Raw genomic sequence first — 20,313 nt, 5'->3', positions numbered from 1 at the left:
AATGTTTATTTGTACATTTTTAGTTGTTTGTTTAATATTCTTACTTTAACAGATGAAAATAAACAAGTAAGATGGGACATTTTTCATTTAGTTGCATAATTTTGCACGCTAATAGTTGCCCAATAATTGTGCACACATAGATTATTATTCTAAGAAAGCCAAAACCTCACTTTTGCTTTCTTAAATATTCAGGTTTAAGGTTTATTAAAATCTTGGATTGACAGAGAGCACTGTAGTTGTTCAATATTAAAAGTAATCCTCAAAAATACAACTTGCCTGTTAATTGTGCACATAGTGTACTTCTGCCTGTGATCTTCTACTAATGAATGAATAGTAAAAAATTCAATTAATCCTTTTTACATTCATTCAATCTCTCCCCCTTTTCCTCCAAGAGGAAGAGGAAGGGGAGGGCTCTCCAATGTAAACAGTAGTGTGTTTACATCTGTGTTTTGCTGTAATTGGTCACAGTGATCTCCAATAGAAATCATTTGGCTGCACTGAGCTTGCAAGTATATAGGGAACTACAGTCAAGTGAGATAAACCACATTCTAAAGTCAATGAGCAGCTTAAAGCTAACCAGAGAAACTGATCAGTTTAACAATTTCCACAAATCAGTCATATCTGCCAAAATAAATATTACAAAACCTCATTGATTGGGCTCAGTCGGACAACACAGAACCAACAAGAGGGGTTCTGGATGATGATACCTTGTGCTTAGAACAACATTTTTCATACTAAATCATTAACACCCAATCCTGGTCGCAGCCACTGGATTTACAGTCTTTCTGTTTTACATGCATGGTCTTCCACATTTTTTCCAATGGCAGAGCCTATTCTCTTCTGTAACAGCAGCATTAAACCTGCCTGCAGGTCGCTCCATTGTAACCTGCACAGATAAAATCATAAAAGAGATATTTAGTGTTAATCACGAAGAGTTAAAGTAGAAATGTAATCAGAAAATGCTAGATGACTTCAGGCTGTCCCTGTCTGCAGGTATAGCTATGTAAAACATTTAAAATAAGTGCATATACTGTTTAAAATACAGTAATACATTGTCTCACTCTGCACATGCTCAGTTGCTCTCCATTTTTAGGCACTGCCTAATTTGTAGAAGCTTCCATCCTTAGAGCAGACATAAACTCTTATTCTTTACAGCCAAGGAATCTGCTTCCGTTTGATCTGCAACTGCCATGGTGCTACACATGTGATCAGTTATGACAGCAGCCATATGATGGTTTGACAGTTTGGTTGAGGACACAAGCAAATGTGACTGTTACCAATCCCAGCATTCCAGGAATGTAACCTGTAATCCCAGCATTCCAGGAATGTAATTTTTTTGAAACCGTTAAAATGAATCGGTTTAGTTCCCCCTAATGATTTGCTGCTGTTTAGGGGCTCTGGGCTTCAGCAAAATGGTTGCCCCCCAAGAAGAAGAAACAGGAGCAATGCTGGAGGCAATATAAAGCATGCACTCATTTTGGTAGCATAATTAATAATGTGAAATGATGTTCCTTGCTAAAGACCTATTTTATATCAAGTTGTTATAGGTAAATTTCTACTTGAAAATCAGCACCATGGCTGTTCCTAGCCACTCTTTGCCTCCTGCAGTACAGACCCCACTACCACGACTAGTACACAGCACACTGTACTATGAAAAGTAGCTGTGGACTACAGTCTTCATTTTTTTTTATATGTAACAATAAACTCCTCTGTGACCTCTAACAGAGGCTGCAGGACTCCTGACCTTCTGCCTGGACAGTGCTGATTGGCCCTGTGCTGATCACATGCACTCTCCCAAGAAAGAAAAAACTCTCTAGCAATACACACCAAACTGAGCATGTGCAGCTTGCCTCCAATGCTCTGTTCTATCAGGAGATGATTTGGGGACAGTGGAAGAAGGTTAGGAACAGAGAAGACAGGATCAAACAGCCTTTTTACACAATGCAGAGGATTAATCCCTTAGGTTCCACAGCGAGTATAACTAACATGCTTTAGTCCATGTACAGACTGATTTTACTGTTGTGGGTTTAGGAACACTTTAAAGCAGTGGTCTCAAACTGACGGCCCTCCAGCTGTTGCAGAACTACAATTCCCATGAGGCATTGCAAGGCTGACCATTACAAGCATGACTCCCATGGCAGAGGCATGATGGAACTAGTTTCGCAACACTAGTTTGAGACCCTCTTCTTTAAAGTGATTTTATATTTTTGCCCTTAACTTTGTCAATGTACACATTTCTGTAGATCAGGGCTTTTTTTCTCAGAGAAAAGGTACCCACCTTTGAGCACTAACCCTTGGTTCCACCTCTGAGCACCGACACCTGAATCCACCCCCTACTCAGCTTCCAGTACAGCCCCTTTTAGAGAATATAGAACCAAGTATAATTTTGTAGTGGAATGTATGGAATTTGGTTATGATAACAAGAAAAGCAATAAAATCGATCCCCCACAGCCAACAGCAATATACCCCCCAGCAGCAATAGACCCCCAGCAGCAGCAAAAGATCTCCCAGCAGCCAGCATCAATAGACTCTCTAGCAGCCAGCAACAGTAGACCCCCTCCCCAAACAGTAGATCCCTTCCAGCAACAATTAACCCACAGTATGAAAAGATCCTCCACCAGCAACAATAGATTGCCATCCAAAAATAGGTCCCCTCCAGCATCAACCCCTCAAGCGTCCCAGTGCAGTGCAGGGGAATTGCTAGCACCAAGCTTGAACATCTCTTGTAGGATGCTCCAGGTCTTGGGAATGTAGATTGCACTTATCATATAAATATAACCAATAAATAAAAACCAACACAATTCATTGGTAATTAAAATGGCCGCGGCACTTTTATTGGCATAAAATAAATAAATAAATAATTTAATGAATAAATAGTTGAATAAATATATAAATACTCAAATATCTTTATTAATCAAAATACGAATAAATATTGAATAATCCAAAATCCAAATAAATATGTAAATAAAATTATCGCTCAGTCATAAAAAACTCAAGCGAATCAATAAATAAATAAATACGTAAATAAATAAATAAATCAATCAGAAGTCCCCCCTCATAATGAGAGTGACAAGCCACATAAAAGTGCAACGACGGGTGGGGGGGAGGGGAGCTCGCTGCGCCGTACTCGACCAACTGTGCCCGGAGCCCTCACGCAGCCGTTTGTAAAGGCCTATTTGACCACGTGACCGAACGTTCTAGAAGGTCACGTGTCAGCGTTATGACGCGAAGTCACGTTTCTTCCGCCTGAGAGCCCCGTGAGCGCCGCCCGGCTTAAAGACCTATTCAAAATTTTTTTTTTTTTTTGAAAAAACTTTATTAACTTAACATTTCGGCAGCCACAATCCCATGTAGCGGGCGCGTACTGCGCCCCGCTTGCCATGGGAATGTAGACTGCACTTATCATATAAATATAACCAATAAATAAAAACCAACACAATTCATTGGTAATTAAAATGGCCGAGGCACTTTTATTGGCATAAAATAAATAAATAAATAATTTAATAAATAAATAATTTAATAAATAAATACTCAAATATCTTTATTAATCAAAATACGAATAAATATTGAATAATCCAAAATCCAAATAAATATGTAAATAAAATTATCGCTCAGTCATAAAAAACTCAAGCGAATCAATAAATAAATAAATACGTAAATAAATAAATAAATCAATCAGAAGTCCCCCCTCATAATGAGAGTGACAAGCCACATAAAAGTGCAACGACGGGTGGGGGGGAAGGGAGCTCGCTGCGCCGTACTCGACCAACTGTGCCCGGAGCCCTCACGCAGCCGTTTGTAAAGGCCTATTTGACCACGTGACCGAACGTTCTAGAAGGTCACGTGTCAGCGTTATGACGCGAAGTCACGTTTCTTCCGCCTGAGAGCCCCGTGAGCGCCGCGCGGCTTAAAGACCTATTCAAAATTTTTTTTTTTTTTGAAAAAACTTTATTAACTTAACATTTCGGCAGCCACAATCCCATGTAGCGGGCGCGTACTGCGCCCCGCTTGCCATGGGAATGTAGACTGCACTTATCATATAAATATAACCAATAAATAAAAACCAACACAATTCAATGGTAATTAAAATGGCCGAGGCACTTTTATTGGCATAAAATAAATAAATAAATAATTTAATAAATAAATAATTTAATAAATAAATAAATACTCAAATATCTTTATTAATCAAAATATGAATAAATATTGAATAATCCAAAATCCAAATAAATATGTAAATAAAATTATCGCTCAGTCATAAAAAACTCAAGCAAATCAATAAATAAATAAATAAATCAGAAGTCCCCACCAGCTGTATTTTGTTGCAAACAAAATGCGGCCTAACCCAGCACCGCGGCCAATTCAATCATATTCTGTAAGCCTAAATTAAAAAAATCGAGGCCAACTTCCGACAAGTGAACGCCGTCTTGTCTGTATAAACTCGAAAAACCGCCTTCGAGGTCCACGTGACGATACGAAAAAATACTAACCGATGGAGCGAATTTTGCAATTGCCAACCATATCAATCGAGGCACCATTTCTGAGAATACCACAGAAACACCAGGAAATAAAGATTTTAATAAAACCAAATCACGCTTTATCATTAGCATCAACTCTAACGTTTTAAGTTTACCGACATCATTACCACCCAAATTAATAATTATCAACGAAGGTGAAGGCCACAGCTGAGATAACCTAGAAATATGTGTAAAAAGACTAGACCATTGTAGACCTCTCACGCCCATCCAAAGAATCTTAAATGATGAAGAAGGTAAAGATAAATTAGCTGTATAGCACCGTTGGCTCGCTCTCTTATGGGCCCAATAAATAAATGAGTGTCCAACGATCCAAATGCACTGCCTAGAACCTGAGAGGATTTAAAGAGATAAATTAGGTCGGATATACAGGCCAAACCTATGAGAGTCCCATCTACCCAAACGCTTAATGAGAGAAACATCAAGACCCAACCTAGCAGCCTCTGTGGCGGCTCCAATACGGAAGGAATGGGATGAAAATTTGAATTGAGCTAGACCAAGAATTGATAAACAGCGCTTGAAAACTGCTGACAATTGAAATTTAGTCAAAGGGACCCCATTAATATGAACCAAAAAATTACCATTAACAGAAGGCCTTTTGGAAAGATATTTTGTCAGGATAATAACTGGACAAATAATGGAGTCGCCACAAGCCTGCAAGCTGAGCCATTGACCCCTACCAGAAACATCTGTTTTTGAACTACTAATAAAAATATTTGCACATGTATCTGAAAGAACAACTTCTGGAAAACCCAGACCAGAAAGGCCTAACTTATTGTCAGGTAACAGCTCCGAAATATGTAATGCACCAAAAAACATTAAAATAAAAGCTGTATGGAACAGTAGTGCCTCGTAATCAGATGAACAAACCATAGAAGTTGCAAGACAAACCTTCCTTAGAATGTCCACCGTTATCGGCCTACGAGCATCTGGTCTGAGATTTCCCAATTTATAGCCCTTTAAGGCTTGACGTACAGTAAAGTAAGTGTTACATGCAGGAAAATTATAAAGTTTAAAGAAAAACGACACACCCGCCAAAATTTTATTTATGTGACTATACGAATGCCCAGATTGAAAAAGTGTGCAAAGAAAAGCTAAAATTGTCTGCTCTGACAGGGAGAAAACTGACAGTCCAATGTTATCATTGAAATCCAACCACCTTTTCCATGCCATTGAATAATCAATCCATGTTTTTGGTGCAATGGATTTTTTAATTGCATTAGAGATTAGAGTTAGATCAATTCCCAAAGGTGACTCGGGCACACAAACCCTTCCGGGTCCGCTTCTGGTAAGAGCTGACGGAAACGCGTCATCTGGAAACGAGATAACGCGTCAGCTATAACATTATCTTTTCCTTGGACATGCCTAGCTTTTACCCAGATGTTAAGTTTTAGGCAGAGTAAAACAAAATGTCACAGCAATTTAATAACCAATATTGATTTAGAAGCTAGACAGTTCACAGCGAAGATAACCCCTTTGTTATCAGAATGGATCAAAATCCGCCTATTAGAAAATTGAGAACCCCAAAGCTCAAATGCTACCAGGATTGGAAACAGTTCAAAAAGAACAATATTTTTTGTAATTTTGTTAACAAACCACGCCGGCGGCCAGGAACCACAGCACCAGTGTGTCTTCCAAATGGCCGCAAAACCTCGTGATCCTGCTGCATCTGTGAACAGCTCCATATCTGCTGAGAAGACAAAATCATCCTGGAAAAAAGACATGCCATTAAAGTCCAATAAAAATTGAGACCACACTAACAGGTCTGCTTTAATATCAGCCGAAACCCTAATATGGGAAAACGGTGATTTTAAACCCGAGGTTGCTAATGCCATTCGTCTAGAAAAAATCCTGCCAACCGGCATGACTCTAGACGCAAAGGCTAACAAACCAAGAAAAGATTGAATTTCTTTAAGCAAAATTTTTTTTCTACGGAGAAAGTTAGATATTGTTGATAACAAACGGGATATCTTATCTGCTGGAATTTGGAACTGTAATCTCTCGGTATCAATGCCTATACCTAAAAACTCCACCCTAGTGGAAGGAAGACATGTCTTTTCTTGCGCAATCGGAACTCCGAAGCCCTGCATAATCCTCAAAAACAGCTGCAACATCCAAAAACATATTGGAGAATCTGGAGGACCGACAAAAAGGAAGTCATCCAGATAGTGGATAATCCCATCAAATCCAGACTCACAAACAACCACCCACTGTAGGAATTTTGCAAATGTTTCAAAGTATCCACAGGACAACGAACATCCCATCGTAAGACACATGTCATAAAAGAACAATTCTTCAAAGCAAAAACCTAAAGAATTGAATGACTCAGAAGAGATGGACAGGAACCTAAATGCAGACTGGATATCTGATTTAGCTAACAATGCCCCTTGACCAAATCTTCTAATCAAATGAATAGCCTCATCAAAAGTGGCATATGTAACTGTAGCCAATTCGGGATTAATTTCATCGTTCAAGGAATCACCTTTGGGAAAGGATAAATGATGGATCAAGCGATAGGAGTTTGGCTCCTTTTTTGGTACCAATCCCAAAGGTGAAACCCTAAAATCCTTAAAAGGTGGAGAAAGAAAAGGACCTGCAATCCTTCCAGCTGAGATCTCCTTTAACAATTTCTCCCGAACAACCTCTATGTGTCATAACTGATTTTAAATTACTTACCGCCGTACAGCCAGTACCTAAAAAACGAGGAATTTTGAAACCGTTAGCAAAACCATCCAACAACAAGCTTTCTCCCTGTTTGGATACAGGAGTAACCACTGGTGCATTCTTTCCAGTTTCACTGGAGTGGATGCCTTTGGGATTATCCTTAGATTGAGTGAAAGATCTTTTAAAACACTTCACAACCGGATGGCTGCCGAAACAAAAAGAACATTCATGCCTGTAACGGCATGATGTTGACCATTTGCATGAAGATTCATTGAAGGCTTAGCATACACCTTTTTTATAAACTGAGACTGTACTGCTGACAGGTGCTGTTCCTGGTTGTTTTGTGAATACTGGCTTCTGCGGAGAGATGAGGTTCAGCCATAAGCCAACATCTTTCATCCCCCATTTAAGGCTGGGATAAACAGCCATCTTCTGGCGGAATGACTCATCATATGAGAACCAACCGAAGCCTCCAAAATTTCTGTAGGCCTCAAGGATGTTCTCCAGGTGTTGAAATAAACCACTACACTTATCTGGCTGTTTCTCCCCCAGTACTGCTGAAAATATACAAAAGGCTTGTAGCCAGTTATAAAATGATTTAGGAGGAGATTTGCGTCTGTCATCAGAATCATCTCTTTTTTCAGATTTTGAATTAGGTAGTAAAGAGAATAAGTCTATAAATTCACCTCTCCATAACTTTTCTTTAGTTATATTGGTCAAATGAAATCCCAAAGGAGAGATTTCACATGGTAAAGCTTCCTTGTAACAAGTAGCAGGCATATTATGAACTGATCCTTCCTTTGCAAGAGTAGTATCAACAGTATCAGCAACATTGCATATAGAGTTGCTAGCCACTGGATCTGACCAAACTCTTGCCACCGGAGGTACCTGAGGAACATTTACAGCTAACTTCTCATTAATATTTGAAATGGCTGACAACAGTTGTGACAGCAACTGCTGTGATAACTCACCAGCTTGAGAGGGCTGGACAGCAGCAGGCATGGGCAAGTGATGCTCCCTAAAGGCCTCCAATCCGGAGAGGGCGGTGGGCGGGGCCTCCTGCAGCACCGGGGGAACTCCAACATCCCCTTGCAGCGGCCTGGGTCCTGACACTGACCCAGCCTCACTGGAGGGCCGCCCACGGCCAGCACTCACCCGGGGGGATGCACTCTGCCCAGCCGCGCCGCCTCCTTGCGCTCTCTCCCTCCTGCTGCTGCTCCGAGCCGGGGAAGGTGACGCCCACCTTCTCTTCTTCTGTGGTCTTCTGCATCCGCGCCGACCCGTCCTAGCGGCACCCTCCGCCTCCGGGCTCCGGAAGGACTCCTCAGGCTCCGCTGCTGGCCGGGCGGGCGGGATGCTCCGCTGTATCTTCCTGCTTGATTGAAGCCGACTCCTTGGTGGACTTGATGGAAGACTTCGGACTCCCTCGGACGCGCAGCTTGCTTGAAGCCGGATCCTCCTCAGACTTGAAGGGTCCCTTGCCTCCGCTTCCGGCATCTGATCTTGTCTTGATCCCGCCGGCAGCCTCCGCTCCGATGTCTGGGCTTCCTCCAGTCTTCCTTCTTGCTCCGGCGCCGGGTCCACCTCTTCTTCTCTCGCCGGAGCCCCGACCGCTTCTTCCCCGGAGTCTTCGCCCGACAGGCCGAGGCATCTCCTCAGCCAGTCTTCTCCGCCGTCTTCCGCTGCCTTCTCCAGGACTCTTCGGATCATCGTCTTCATGGCTTTTCCGGCGAGCGAGCTCAGTATTATAGCTCTGTATTATAGCTCGATGAGCTCGCTGAGCCGTACTCGACCAACTGTGACCGGAGCCCTCACGCAGCCGTTTACAAAGGCCTATTTGACCACGTGACCGAACGTTCTAGAAGGTCACGTGTCAGCCTTATGACGCAAAGTCACGTTTCTCCCGCCTGAGAGCCCCGTGAGCGCCGCGCGCGGCTTAAAGACCTATTCAAAATTTTTATTTTTTTTTTTTTAAACTTTATTAACTTAACATTTCGGCAGCCACAATCCCATGTAGCGGACGCGTACTGCGCCCCGCTTGCCATGAGTTTTGTTTTCAAAGTTTTGGCACTGCAGTGCTGGCTTGTTCAGATCTCAGGCACAGTGGCTATATACAGTACAGTGCCTTCTTAAGAGCATTAAAGGGCCCTGAGCAATACAGTGCACTGGACCCCTGCCTACACAATCCCCCATGAGAATAAAAATGCATATTATCGATAAGGCTATATTTATTGGTACAGCAGTGCCAGGCTAATGACAGCTTCCAAGTTCGGTGGCTGGGTCTGGTGAACACACACACGGACGGGAGTGTGTACCTGTTCCCGTGGAGGCAGACAGGCATTCCTGCAGTTGTGGGCTCCTCCTCCATGGCCCACGTGGTCTGACAGAAGCGCAGGGCCGACAGGCGCTTGCCACCTGCTAAGTTTGGCGGTGGGATGCACACGGGAATCAAGACTAATGCTTGGCTGGGGCTGGGTCACTGGGCAGGTGGGGCCCCCCCGGGCAAGTGCCCAGCATGCCCATTTGGTAAGATGGCCCTGGCTATATAGAGCCAAGGCTTGTCCTAAGCTCCTCCTTGGCTCAATATGCCCTAATGCAGTATCTGAGGTCTGGTAAGTGGACTTTGGGGGGGGGGGGGTCTATACTGTGGAGCGAAAAGTTTTTTAAGTGGAGGATCTGTGTTTTAGTTATGCACTTTTAACCCTTGTTCTTTGTGCTTTATGCACTCGTGACCCCTGCACTCTGTGCTACACACTCCAGGCTCCTGCATTCTGTGCATAATGCACTCCTGACCCACAGCTGAGTAGGCCCAGTTTTTATTTATCATACCCCTTTAACCACTTCTGGACCTGAAGGATTTGCCCCTTAATGACCAGGCCATTTTTTGCAATTCGGCACTGCGTTATTTTAACAGACAATTGCGAAGTCATGTGACGCTGTACCAAAATAAAATGATGTCCTTTTTTCCCACAAACAGAGCTTTCTTTTGGTGGTATTTGATCACCTGTGCAATTTTTATTTTTTGCACTATAAACAAAAAAATGAGCGACAATTCTGAAAAAATATATATTTTTCACTTTCTACTATATAACATTCCCAAAAAAACAAATTATAAATCTATTTGTTTCATTTTTTCCTTTTAGGCCAATTTGTATTCTGCTACATATTTTATTTTTGGTAAAAAAAAATCCCAATAGGCGTATTTTGATTGGTTTGCGCAAAAGTTATTGCGTTGACAAACTAGGGTAAAGATTTATGTCATTTTTACAGTGGGTACGGAAAGTATTCAGACCCCCTTAAATTTTTCACTCTTTGTTATATTGCAGCCATTTGCTGAAATCATTTAGGTTCATTCTTCTTCCTCGTGAATGTACACATAGCACCCCATACTGACAGAAAAACACAGAATTGTTGACATTGTTGCAGATTTATTAAAAAAGAAAAACTGAAATATCCCATGGTCCTAAGTATTCAGACCCTTTGCTCAGTATTTAGTAGAAGCCCCCTTTTGATCTAATACAGCCAGGAGTCTTTTTTGGGAAAGATGCAACAAGTCTTTCACACCTGGATTTGGGGATCCTCTGCCATTCCTCCTTGCAGATCCTCTCCAGTTCTGTCAGGTTGGATGGTAAACGTTGGTGGACAGCCATTTTTAGGTCTCTCCAGAGATGATCAATTGGGTTTAAGTCAGGGCTCTGGCTGGGCCATTCAAGAACAGTCACGGAGTTGTTGTGAAGCCACTCCTTCGTTATTTTAGCTGTGTGCTTAGGGTCATTGTCTTGTTGAAAGGTAAACCTTCGGCCCAGTCTGAGGTCCAGAGCACTCTGGAGAAGGTTTTTGTCCAGGATATCTCTGGAGCCCAGCCACAGTGATCTTTGGGTTCTTCTTTACCTCTCTCACCAAGGCTCTTCTCCCCCGATAGCTCAGTTTTGCTGGACGGCCAGCTCTAGGAAGGGTTCTGGTCGTCCCAAACGTCTTCCATTTGAGGATTATGGAGGCCACTGTGCTCTTAGGAACCTTAAGTGCAGCAGAAATCTTTTTGTAACCTTGGCCAGATCTGTGCCTTGCCACAATTCTGTCTCTGAGCTCTTCAGGCAGTTCCTTTGACCTCATGATTCTCATTTGCTCTGACATGCATTGTGATCTGGAAGGTCTTATATAGACAGGTGTGTGGCTTTCCTAATCAAGTCCAATCAGTATAATCAAACACAGCTGGACTCAAATGAAGGTGTAGAACCATCTCAAGGATGATCAGAAGAAATGGAAAGCAAGAGTTAAATATATGAGTGTCACAGCAAAGGGTCTGAATACTTAGGACCATGTGATATTTCAGTTTTTCTTTTTTAATAAATCTGCAACAATGTCAACAATTCTGTGTTTTTCTGTCAGTATGGGGTGCTATGTGTACATTCATGAGGAAGAAGAATGAACTTAAATGATTTTAGCAAATGGCTGCAATATAACAAAGAGTGAAAAATTTAAGGGGGTCTGAATACTTTCCGTACCCACTGTATGTACTAGTAATGGGGGGGCGATCTGCGATTTTTAGCGGGACTGCGACATTGCGGCGGACAGATCGGACCCCTGACATTTTTTACACTTTTGGGGAGACCAATGACATTACTACAATACTCAGTGCTAAAAATATGCACTGTTACTGTAATAATGACACTGGCAGGGAAGGGATTAACCCAGGGGTGATCAAAGGGTTAAGTGGGAGCCAATGGGAGTGTTTTCTAACTCTATAGGGGAGGGGTTTGTGAAATGAACACAGAGACCTGTAATCCTATATAGGAGGATCACAGGCGCTCTGATCATTTCAGAAAGAAGAACGGTCAGCTGTGTTTACAACAACTGACCGGTGTTCTCTCTCAGCAGGGAGCGATCACGGGGTCGCGTGGATCGGCATCCCCGCTGCCTAGTACAGTTATGGCGATTCACGCAGCCGAGCCAGCCTGCCGCAGTATATATGCAGCGGGCAGTCGGCAAGTAGTTAAAAATTCTCCAACTGTTGTCTCATTTTGGCCACTCCCATAATTTGTTGCGCCACATCATTTCTCTACTTGTATTGTCCAAGGCATTTTGTCTTTATACCTTCAATGTTTGCCTTTTGTTCCAAAAGTCTGTGACCGGTTGTTTTTGAACATGATTCTGTGTGTGTGCGTGTGTGTGACTACAAATGTGGGCATGGTTTTATAAATGCAGTTAAAAGTGGGCATCAGTAGGGAGTCCCTAGATTTCACTTTAAGCCTGAGTTTATTTATTTTTAATCAGTACAAGTACCTTCATTCAATAAGAGGTTGAATTTTTGCTGATAGCTTAGTGGAAATCTTCCATCCTTCACCACCCATCATACCCCCCAGTGGTAATATATAGCTTCCATCAATGAAAACTGTTCTTAACAACGTCAGAATAACATCATTGTGTGTTTGTTTGTTAAAGTGGAACTTTACCCATAACAACTTGCTTCTTGCTGGAGGCTGATGTTCAGAGCCCCCAAACAGTAGTAAGTGCCGGTTCACACTTGTGCGGTTTGCGAGATCGCATGTAATTCGGAGCGCACTGCTCCTTCATTACATGCGATCTCATGTGCGGATGCGAGTTCAGCCATACACTTTGTATGGCTGAATTTTCAGCGCATCCGCAGCAAACTCGCACATGAGGCTTTTTTTGAGCCGCATCAAAATCGGATCGCACAGTGGTTCACACTTGTGCGATCCGATTCTGTGCGAACTTGCAGATCGCACTGCGATATGGGATCGCAACTGGGGGTGTCGTTAACTTTTAATTGACACCCCCTGCGTATCGCATATGACAGTGTGAGCTGCCAGATGTGCGGATGCGATGCGGGAACACGCTGCATATTCGCAGCGTTCCCGCATCGCACAAGTGTGAACCGGCACTAAATCAGAAAGTGGAACTAAACAAAAAAAAAGTTACATTCCTTGAATGCCGGGATTGCTAACTGTCACATTAGCTTGTGTCCTCAACCAAACTGGCCAACGATTAAATGGCTGCTGTCATAACTGATCACATGTGCAGCATCATGGCAGTTGCAGATCAAATAGAAGCAACTTCCTTGGCTGTAAAGGATAGAAGGATTTAATTCCGCTTTAAGGCTGTCAGCAGATCGGCCTTTACAAACTCAGCAGTGCCTAAAAATGCAGAGCAACTGAGCATGTGCAGAGCAGGGTGAGACAGTGCATTGCTAGATTTTAAACAGTTATAGACACGTATTTTTAATGTTTTACATAGCTATACCTGCAAAATGGGCCAGCCTGAAGTGATCTAGCAGGACTTAAATTTCAGATTAAAGTTCCACTTTAAGATCTATACCAGTTTAGGACTTAAACTATACATAAAAGCAAAACTTTTTTTGCCTTTCCACATATTCCTGGTTGATGTTCCCTGGGCATCTCTTCTGTGCACAACCGAATATCGTTATCACTTAAAATGTTAAATATTGACCTTTTAGATGCATTTTTTTTTACCTCTAGGCAAAATGGGTTTCTTCTATTTTCCCCGTGGAATCATTTTTCAAGTTTTCCATTTCCTTTGCTTTTAGTTTTCTTCTATGTGCTTTTCTGCAGCGACTGTCAAAGAACAAATGTAGTCCATTATAAAACACATCCAAACAATATACTTTATATGTGTGGTCACAATGAGCCTGACCTTTGAGAAGTCATGATAAAAACACAAAAGACGTGAGCGCAAAGCCGCCCTAGTGTAACTCGGCTTTTATATGGTAAGGTTTAAAACACTACAATGGTCCAACTCCCATTGTTTGAAGATAGATACAGCATAAGGAGTGCAGACCCTAATGCAAATGCGTCCGGTCCAGCTGGCGCTTAGCTCCGAGAACACACAAACCCACACAAACAGTCATGGCAACTGTGTGACGTCTTCCCCCTTGTATCTTGCTTGTGTGAATTTGTGTGTTCCTGGAGAGCAGCACCGGCTGGACTGGGCACATGCGCATTAGGATCTGCATGTCGAGCATGGTGGAGGATAGCCTCGGATGTGCTAGGTTGAACATCCACGACTCCCCCCTCCCCTGTCGGAGTCTTGAGGTGATTTTAGGAGTGCGACCACGGTGGAATCCTTATGCTGTATCTATCTTAACACAATGGGAGTTTTACAATTGTGGTGTTTTTAACTTTAGCATATTAACCTCCCTGGCGGTATGATTCTGTCAGGAATTCTGTTCCAAAAGCGGTACAATTCTTTTCATGGAAATTTGGCGTTATGTATTATAGGCCTACAATTCTTAGTAATTACTGACTTAAACCTGACCAAAACAAGTCTCTAGTAGACATCCCAGATGTGATAAATTTGAAACACAAACAAGTGAATTATAATCGAATCAATAATATTATTTTATTATTTAATATATAATATATATAATAAAATTATATTATTGATTAGATTATAATTCATGCGTTATATATTATATATATATGTGTGTATATAGATATATATATATATATATATATATGTGTGTGTGTGTGTATATAGGTATATATATATATATATATATATATATATATATGCATATATATATATATATATATATATATATATATATATATATATATATATATATATATATATACACATGCATATATATATGCATATATATAATATAAAATGTGTTATGTGTTTTGTGCAACGTTTTTTTTTTTTTTTTTTTTTTTTTTTTAATTTCCCTCCCTAGTTCCGCTCCCATGCAGCATTGCTGCTGCAGGGAACGGAACTAGGAAGTCCTCCTACCGACAGACGAGCGGCGGAGATCTCGGCTGGCGGTCACAGCAATGAGAGCTCATCGCTGGATCGCCAGGATAAGGTAAGAGAAGCTCCGCTGCGCTGTCTGCACGCTCTGCCCATTGACCCCGAGCGTGACTCGGGGATACCGCTAATAGCAGAAAATTCCTACCCCGAGTCACGCTCGGGGATACCGCTAAGGCGGTTAAAGCTAAAATATACTAGGGCTTTGCGCTCTCCTCTTTGGTGTTTCTGTCTAGATGTGTTCCTGACACCCAGAGGATCCATAGAGAGCAAAAGCACCGGATGGTCATCCGCTGACATCCGCAATCCCATTGACATGCATTATGTCCGTATATCACCCGCAAACGGATGCAGTGATATACGAACATATGGAGCGCCCGTGTGAAAGAGGCCTTTCTCTGTAATAAATGGACACCTATGGCTTCAGTGGCGCAATGGGATGGAAGTATAGTAAGAGCTATACTATTCCTCATTAGTAAAAGTGTAAATAGTAAACCAAGGGCAACAATCCTGAACCTGGCATACACATCAGCAGAGAAAACCTTTTGTATACAGTGGATTTTGCTGTGGTGGAATTTGAAGCAGGCATTTCAAACAGGATATGTAAAAGTAATAATAAAGGAGTGAAGAGATTGCACAAACCACCACAATTGCAAAATAAACACTCACCCTGCGCTCTAATATAAACCGAAATAAATACAAATGCACATATAAGGGCTCTTTCACACGGGCGGTCCGATCAGATCCGCCTGTCAGTTTTTTAGGCGGATCTGATCGGATCCTCCATGCAGCTCTATGGGGCAGCGGGTGTCAGCGGAGACACCTCCGCTGACACCCGCTGCCATCCGCATCCGATCCTGTGCTGAAATCTGGACGGATGGAAACCCTATTTTTCCATCCGTTCAGTAATCGGAGCGGAGCGGATCTGATGAGAGCGGACAAGCGGTCCGCTCTCCTCCGATCCCCCATAGAGGGCAGCGGGTGCTGAGACACCTCCATCTCCGCTCTGCAAGCGGAGACGGAGCTGGCATCCGCCCGGCTCAGCGGGGATCGCGGATCGATCCCCGCTGAGCAACACGGATCCGCCTGCGGAGGCGGACCGTGTGAAAGAGCCCTTAGACCTTAAAGGTCTCAGCAGCTGTTATAATCAAAGAAAGTTCGTAACAAAGGTGTAATAGATAATCTAAAGATTATAGATAAATCCACCACACTAACAGCGCTAATGAATAAGACTGCTAGTTATAAGGAAGCTCCCATGCGAGAGGAATAATAACTAGCAGAAATTCATGCAGTTTTCAATCTAGACGGTTTCAGTGACTGACAGTCCAAATCTCAGGGGAAGGGTGTGAAGGATTACTTATTCATCCACCATAATTCCACCAATCACCGGTGCTCCCCCCTCTCTCCTGGAACTCACCAGATCAATGATCAACAAAACTCCCTCAGAGTATGCTCCGATCACCATGTGGACGTATCTGACAGCCGCAAGATCGAGAATCCATATAAACCTTGTTATCCTTCATATGTTACTCCATTCATGATAACATGCAAATGAAGAGTAGGGGCACATAGTGTAATTCCTCAATTTTAATGTATAAAATCAAACACATACAGCCCCACTCCCCTCAGGATGTCTACTTACAGTAGTTAAAATTAATGAAGGCATTCAATAGTACATGCACGCCCCATGACCCATCACCCGATCAGATCTGTATTGACAGGAGACCGTAGCGTGGCCAAGCGTGACACTGATGTTAGGGGACCGCGCACACACGCCCTGACGTTTCGTCACTAAGACTTCCTCTGATCTGGTGAGTTCCAGGAGAGAGGGGGGAGCACCGGTGATTGGTGGATGAATAAGTAATCCTTCACACCCTTCCCCTGAGATTTGGACTGTCAGTCACTGAAACCGTCTAGATTGAAAACTGCATAAATTTCTGCTAGTTATTATTCCTCTCGCATGGGAGCTTCCTTGATACTAGCAGTCTTATTCATTAGTGCTGTTAGTGTGGTGGATTTATCTATAATCTTTAGATTATCTATTCCAGAGTTGTATAAAGTACTCAAAACCCATACTTGAGTAAAAGTACAAGTGCTCGATCAAAAAGTGACTTGAGTAGAAGTGGAAGTGTTCGATCAAAAAGTGACTTGAGTAGAAGTACTAAAGTATTCAACAATTTTTGTACTTAAGTATTGCAAGTAGTTTTTTTAAAAAATGTTGCTACTCAAGTACTGAAAGTAAAAGTACCAGTAGTTTTGAAAAAAAAATTGCTACTCAAGTACTGAAAGTAAAAGTACAAGTACTGTCTTATGTAGTTATTAAAGAAAGAAGTCAAAAATTTGAACATCATATTGTTTTTTATTATTTCACATGCAGCTTTTATTTATACATACAGTAGCATTTATTTTCGTATGCGCTGATAATACAAATGTTTTGAGCTTCATGAAACCTGCCATCTACTGTTCTGGCAGTGGTAATTTTTATATTAGTAACGAGTAACTATGCAGCACATAAAAAAAATATCGGAGTAGAAGTATTGAAATCATCGAAAATATGTAGTGAAGTAAAAGTGGAAGTAGGAGAAAAAAAATTCTACTCTAGGAAAGTACAGATACCGCCTTTCGGTACTTAAGTACAGTAGTGAAGTAGTTCTACTTAGTTACTATACATCTCTGTCTATTACACCTTTGTTACGAAGGATATGTATAAGCTTTGCATAAACTGAATTGTTCTTGTATAGAGAAATGGAGCAAAGTAACTATGCTGCTATGAAAAGCAGTCACAAAAAGTGCTCCACTGGTGCTACTGTCAACATAGCAATTTCTCTAGTTGCTAAAGAAAAGGGTTAGGATTTTTTGTGTCATATCAATTGTTTAAACCATTAATACAATAATGGCAATGAATATTTTGAGGTATGTTTGTTAAATATATGTATGATACAAATGATTGTCAACCCCACTTTTAAAAGCTTTTCATGTAGAAAATCCCCCCAAAAAATTCAAACTTTTTATCACAATTGTAGTACAGCTAATACAAAAATTATATTTTGGACCCTTAGTTATTTGATACAAAACAACAAAGTAGGCAACTCAGAGAAAAAATACAGATGAATATTAAGCTTACTGTGAACAGATGCATATGGAAATAATGGCAATTATGAGGGTCACCATGGCGATAATCAGACTAATCACAACAACCTGACCTCGATCTTCTTTTAAATAAAATAAATCAAGGTATTCACACCTTTTCCCAGTATATCCTTTTTCGCACCTGGAAGAAAATATTAAAATAATTATTTTATTTGGTTGACTTACATTACATCTTATAGCTGGAGTGTGTGTGTGTGTGGGGGGGGGGGGGGGGGGTATTGAAGTAGAAAACCACTTCTACTTAGTATGCAGATTAAAATTAATACAAGTTTAGGGTTACTTTTGTAACTGTGTTCGCTATTACATACATCAGTGGCCATTCACTAGAAGGCACAGCCATGATATGTGTAATATACTTTTTGTAGTCAAAGGGTTCATCAAACAGTCCCCTACTCCGAATTATGTGTTAGACCAGTGACCTTCTGCACTTTGCTCTCTGCCTTCAAGAAGAAGCATTACTCGTGAGCTTTACTCATGCTCTCTCACCCTTTAAGGCCCAATTTAAATCAGAACTATACTCACCTCCACTCCAGCAATGCAGATATCTAGAAGCGCTCTGCTGGTCACTGACCTCTTTGGCTGGTCTTCTTCCAGATTCAGATTTGTGGCTGTTTGGATTGTCCAGGTTGAGTTCATGCATCTCAGCAAATACTAATATTATACTGTACACTGTTCTGCCTCCAGCAGGATAATAATTAAGTTGTTTGCTTGCAACATCAGATTTGACCACAAGATGGAACCAGTGGTAAAATGTACTGTTTTTGCAGAAACTAGAAACTGTTCCCCTTTAACGAACGTTCCCATCATTCTTCAGTCTGATGAAGAGAAACAGTTGCATTCTGGTAACTCAGACTCCATCATAGAGACTGAAAGAAGGAACCAGCTATAAGAGCACATGTTGAACTACAACTTGCATCTGCTTGCATCTCCTAAATGCAGCATCGCTGGTGAGAATTACTTATCGCTATCTACAGCCTCGCTTATTCATTGTATTTCTGTATAATTTATATACTGGTTATACAGCATGTATTTCTTTTTTCTCAACAGTTTCACCCCACCCTGGTTTGTAAATACAGCTTCAAAATAATATTCAGTCTGGCTCATTGCAGAAAAGGAAGGTTTAGCTGCATGTCGAGCTACACACAGGGAAACGTGTAGCGGGCACAGAACATACACTGAGCTGTGCACTGAGCTGTGTTAGTGCTTTGCTAAAGACTACAAAATCTAACACAACTTCCCTGCTGATTGGTCCACGTTAAAAGGGGTGGAGCTTGTGAGCAGGGGCAGGGTTTAGGAGAGGGGTCTGTTCCTGAAGTACTGTCTGAAGCAACATGAAGTAGCCGTGTACTCCAGAGAAGCGCATTCTTGAACATGTTACTACTTACCTACAAGAGGGTTCCTTCAAAGCTGCCACAAAGCGACATTTTCCTTTTACGCAGTAATGTTTGTATGTCTTTGGACATCGGGAGAAATAACCCCTCCATCTTGCTGGCTCTGAGATCTCTACAAGGAAAAGTAGCAAACATTTATATTTTATGACGTAAATAAAATTCAAGTATTTTCAGTTTGTATAGGATGTTAGCTTAAAGTATATTTATGGTCAAAATTATAAATCATAAATTAATTTCCACAATGTATTTCTATTATCTCTGGCCTACTTCTAATAATCTGAACGATTTTGAAATTCGTAAACTTGCTTTGTGAAGCTCCACACACATTTACTTCCAATGCAGTGACACATTTACTATGCCCATGTGAGTAGGCACTGCTGTGTAGCACATTTCACAAAGCCTGCCTTCTGAACTACAGAGGTGCAGAGGGAAGGAGATTCAGAAGGCAGTGTCATTGCAGGAATCGCTGTTTGCAGGCAGCAAGGTACCATGGGATATGTAGTCCTTAGAAACTGAATGCAAAGAGAAGTTGCAAAGCATGCAGGGAATCCAGGAAACTGTGGAAAAAAGGCCTGCAAACCACTCCCAATATGAAAGGGGATTTATCAAGTAAGCTTATTTTGGATAATCAAAAATTACTATTGTTTGTATTTTCATTACAATGCTTGTTATAAAATAACCTACAACCTGTTATAAATGAATGGCTGTAAATGGCTGTAGTTATGTAAATGCCGAAGCTTCGGTACATCAGTGTTTACCCATGTATGACATATTTCCCAAATGCAGAAGCT

General features: G+C 41.5%; 1 protein-coding gene across 1 annotated transcript in view; it reads right to left on the bottom strand.

Moving 5' to 3' along the window:
* Nucleotides 1-401: 401 nt before the first annotated feature.
* Nucleotides 402-20,313, bottom strand: part of BTC (betacellulin) — a 75,466-nt gene continuing 55,554 nt past the window's right edge. The window contains exons 3-6 of the mRNA XM_082246013.1: nt 19,517-19,634; nt 18,106-18,252; nt 13,688-13,789; nt 402-886 (exon numbers count right to left, since the gene is read on the bottom strand). Coding sequence (XP_082102139.1) covers nt 13,690-13,789; nt 18,106-18,252; nt 19,517-19,634 — 365 coding nt within the window. The 3' untranslated portion in view covers nt 402-886; nt 13,688-13,689. The remainder of the gene's footprint in view (nt 887-13,687; nt 13,790-18,105; nt 18,253-19,516; nt 19,635-20,313) is intronic.

The sequence above is a fragment of the Pelophylax lessonae genome, assembly GCF_965119305.1.
Source record: "Pelophylax lessonae genome assembly, chromosome: 1".
Lineage (NCBI taxonomy): Eukaryota > Metazoa > Chordata > Amphibia > Anura > Ranidae > Pelophylax > Pelophylax lessonae.
The sequence above is the reverse complement of the archived record's forward strand: the minus strand, read 5'-3'. Positions and strand labels throughout refer to the sequence as shown.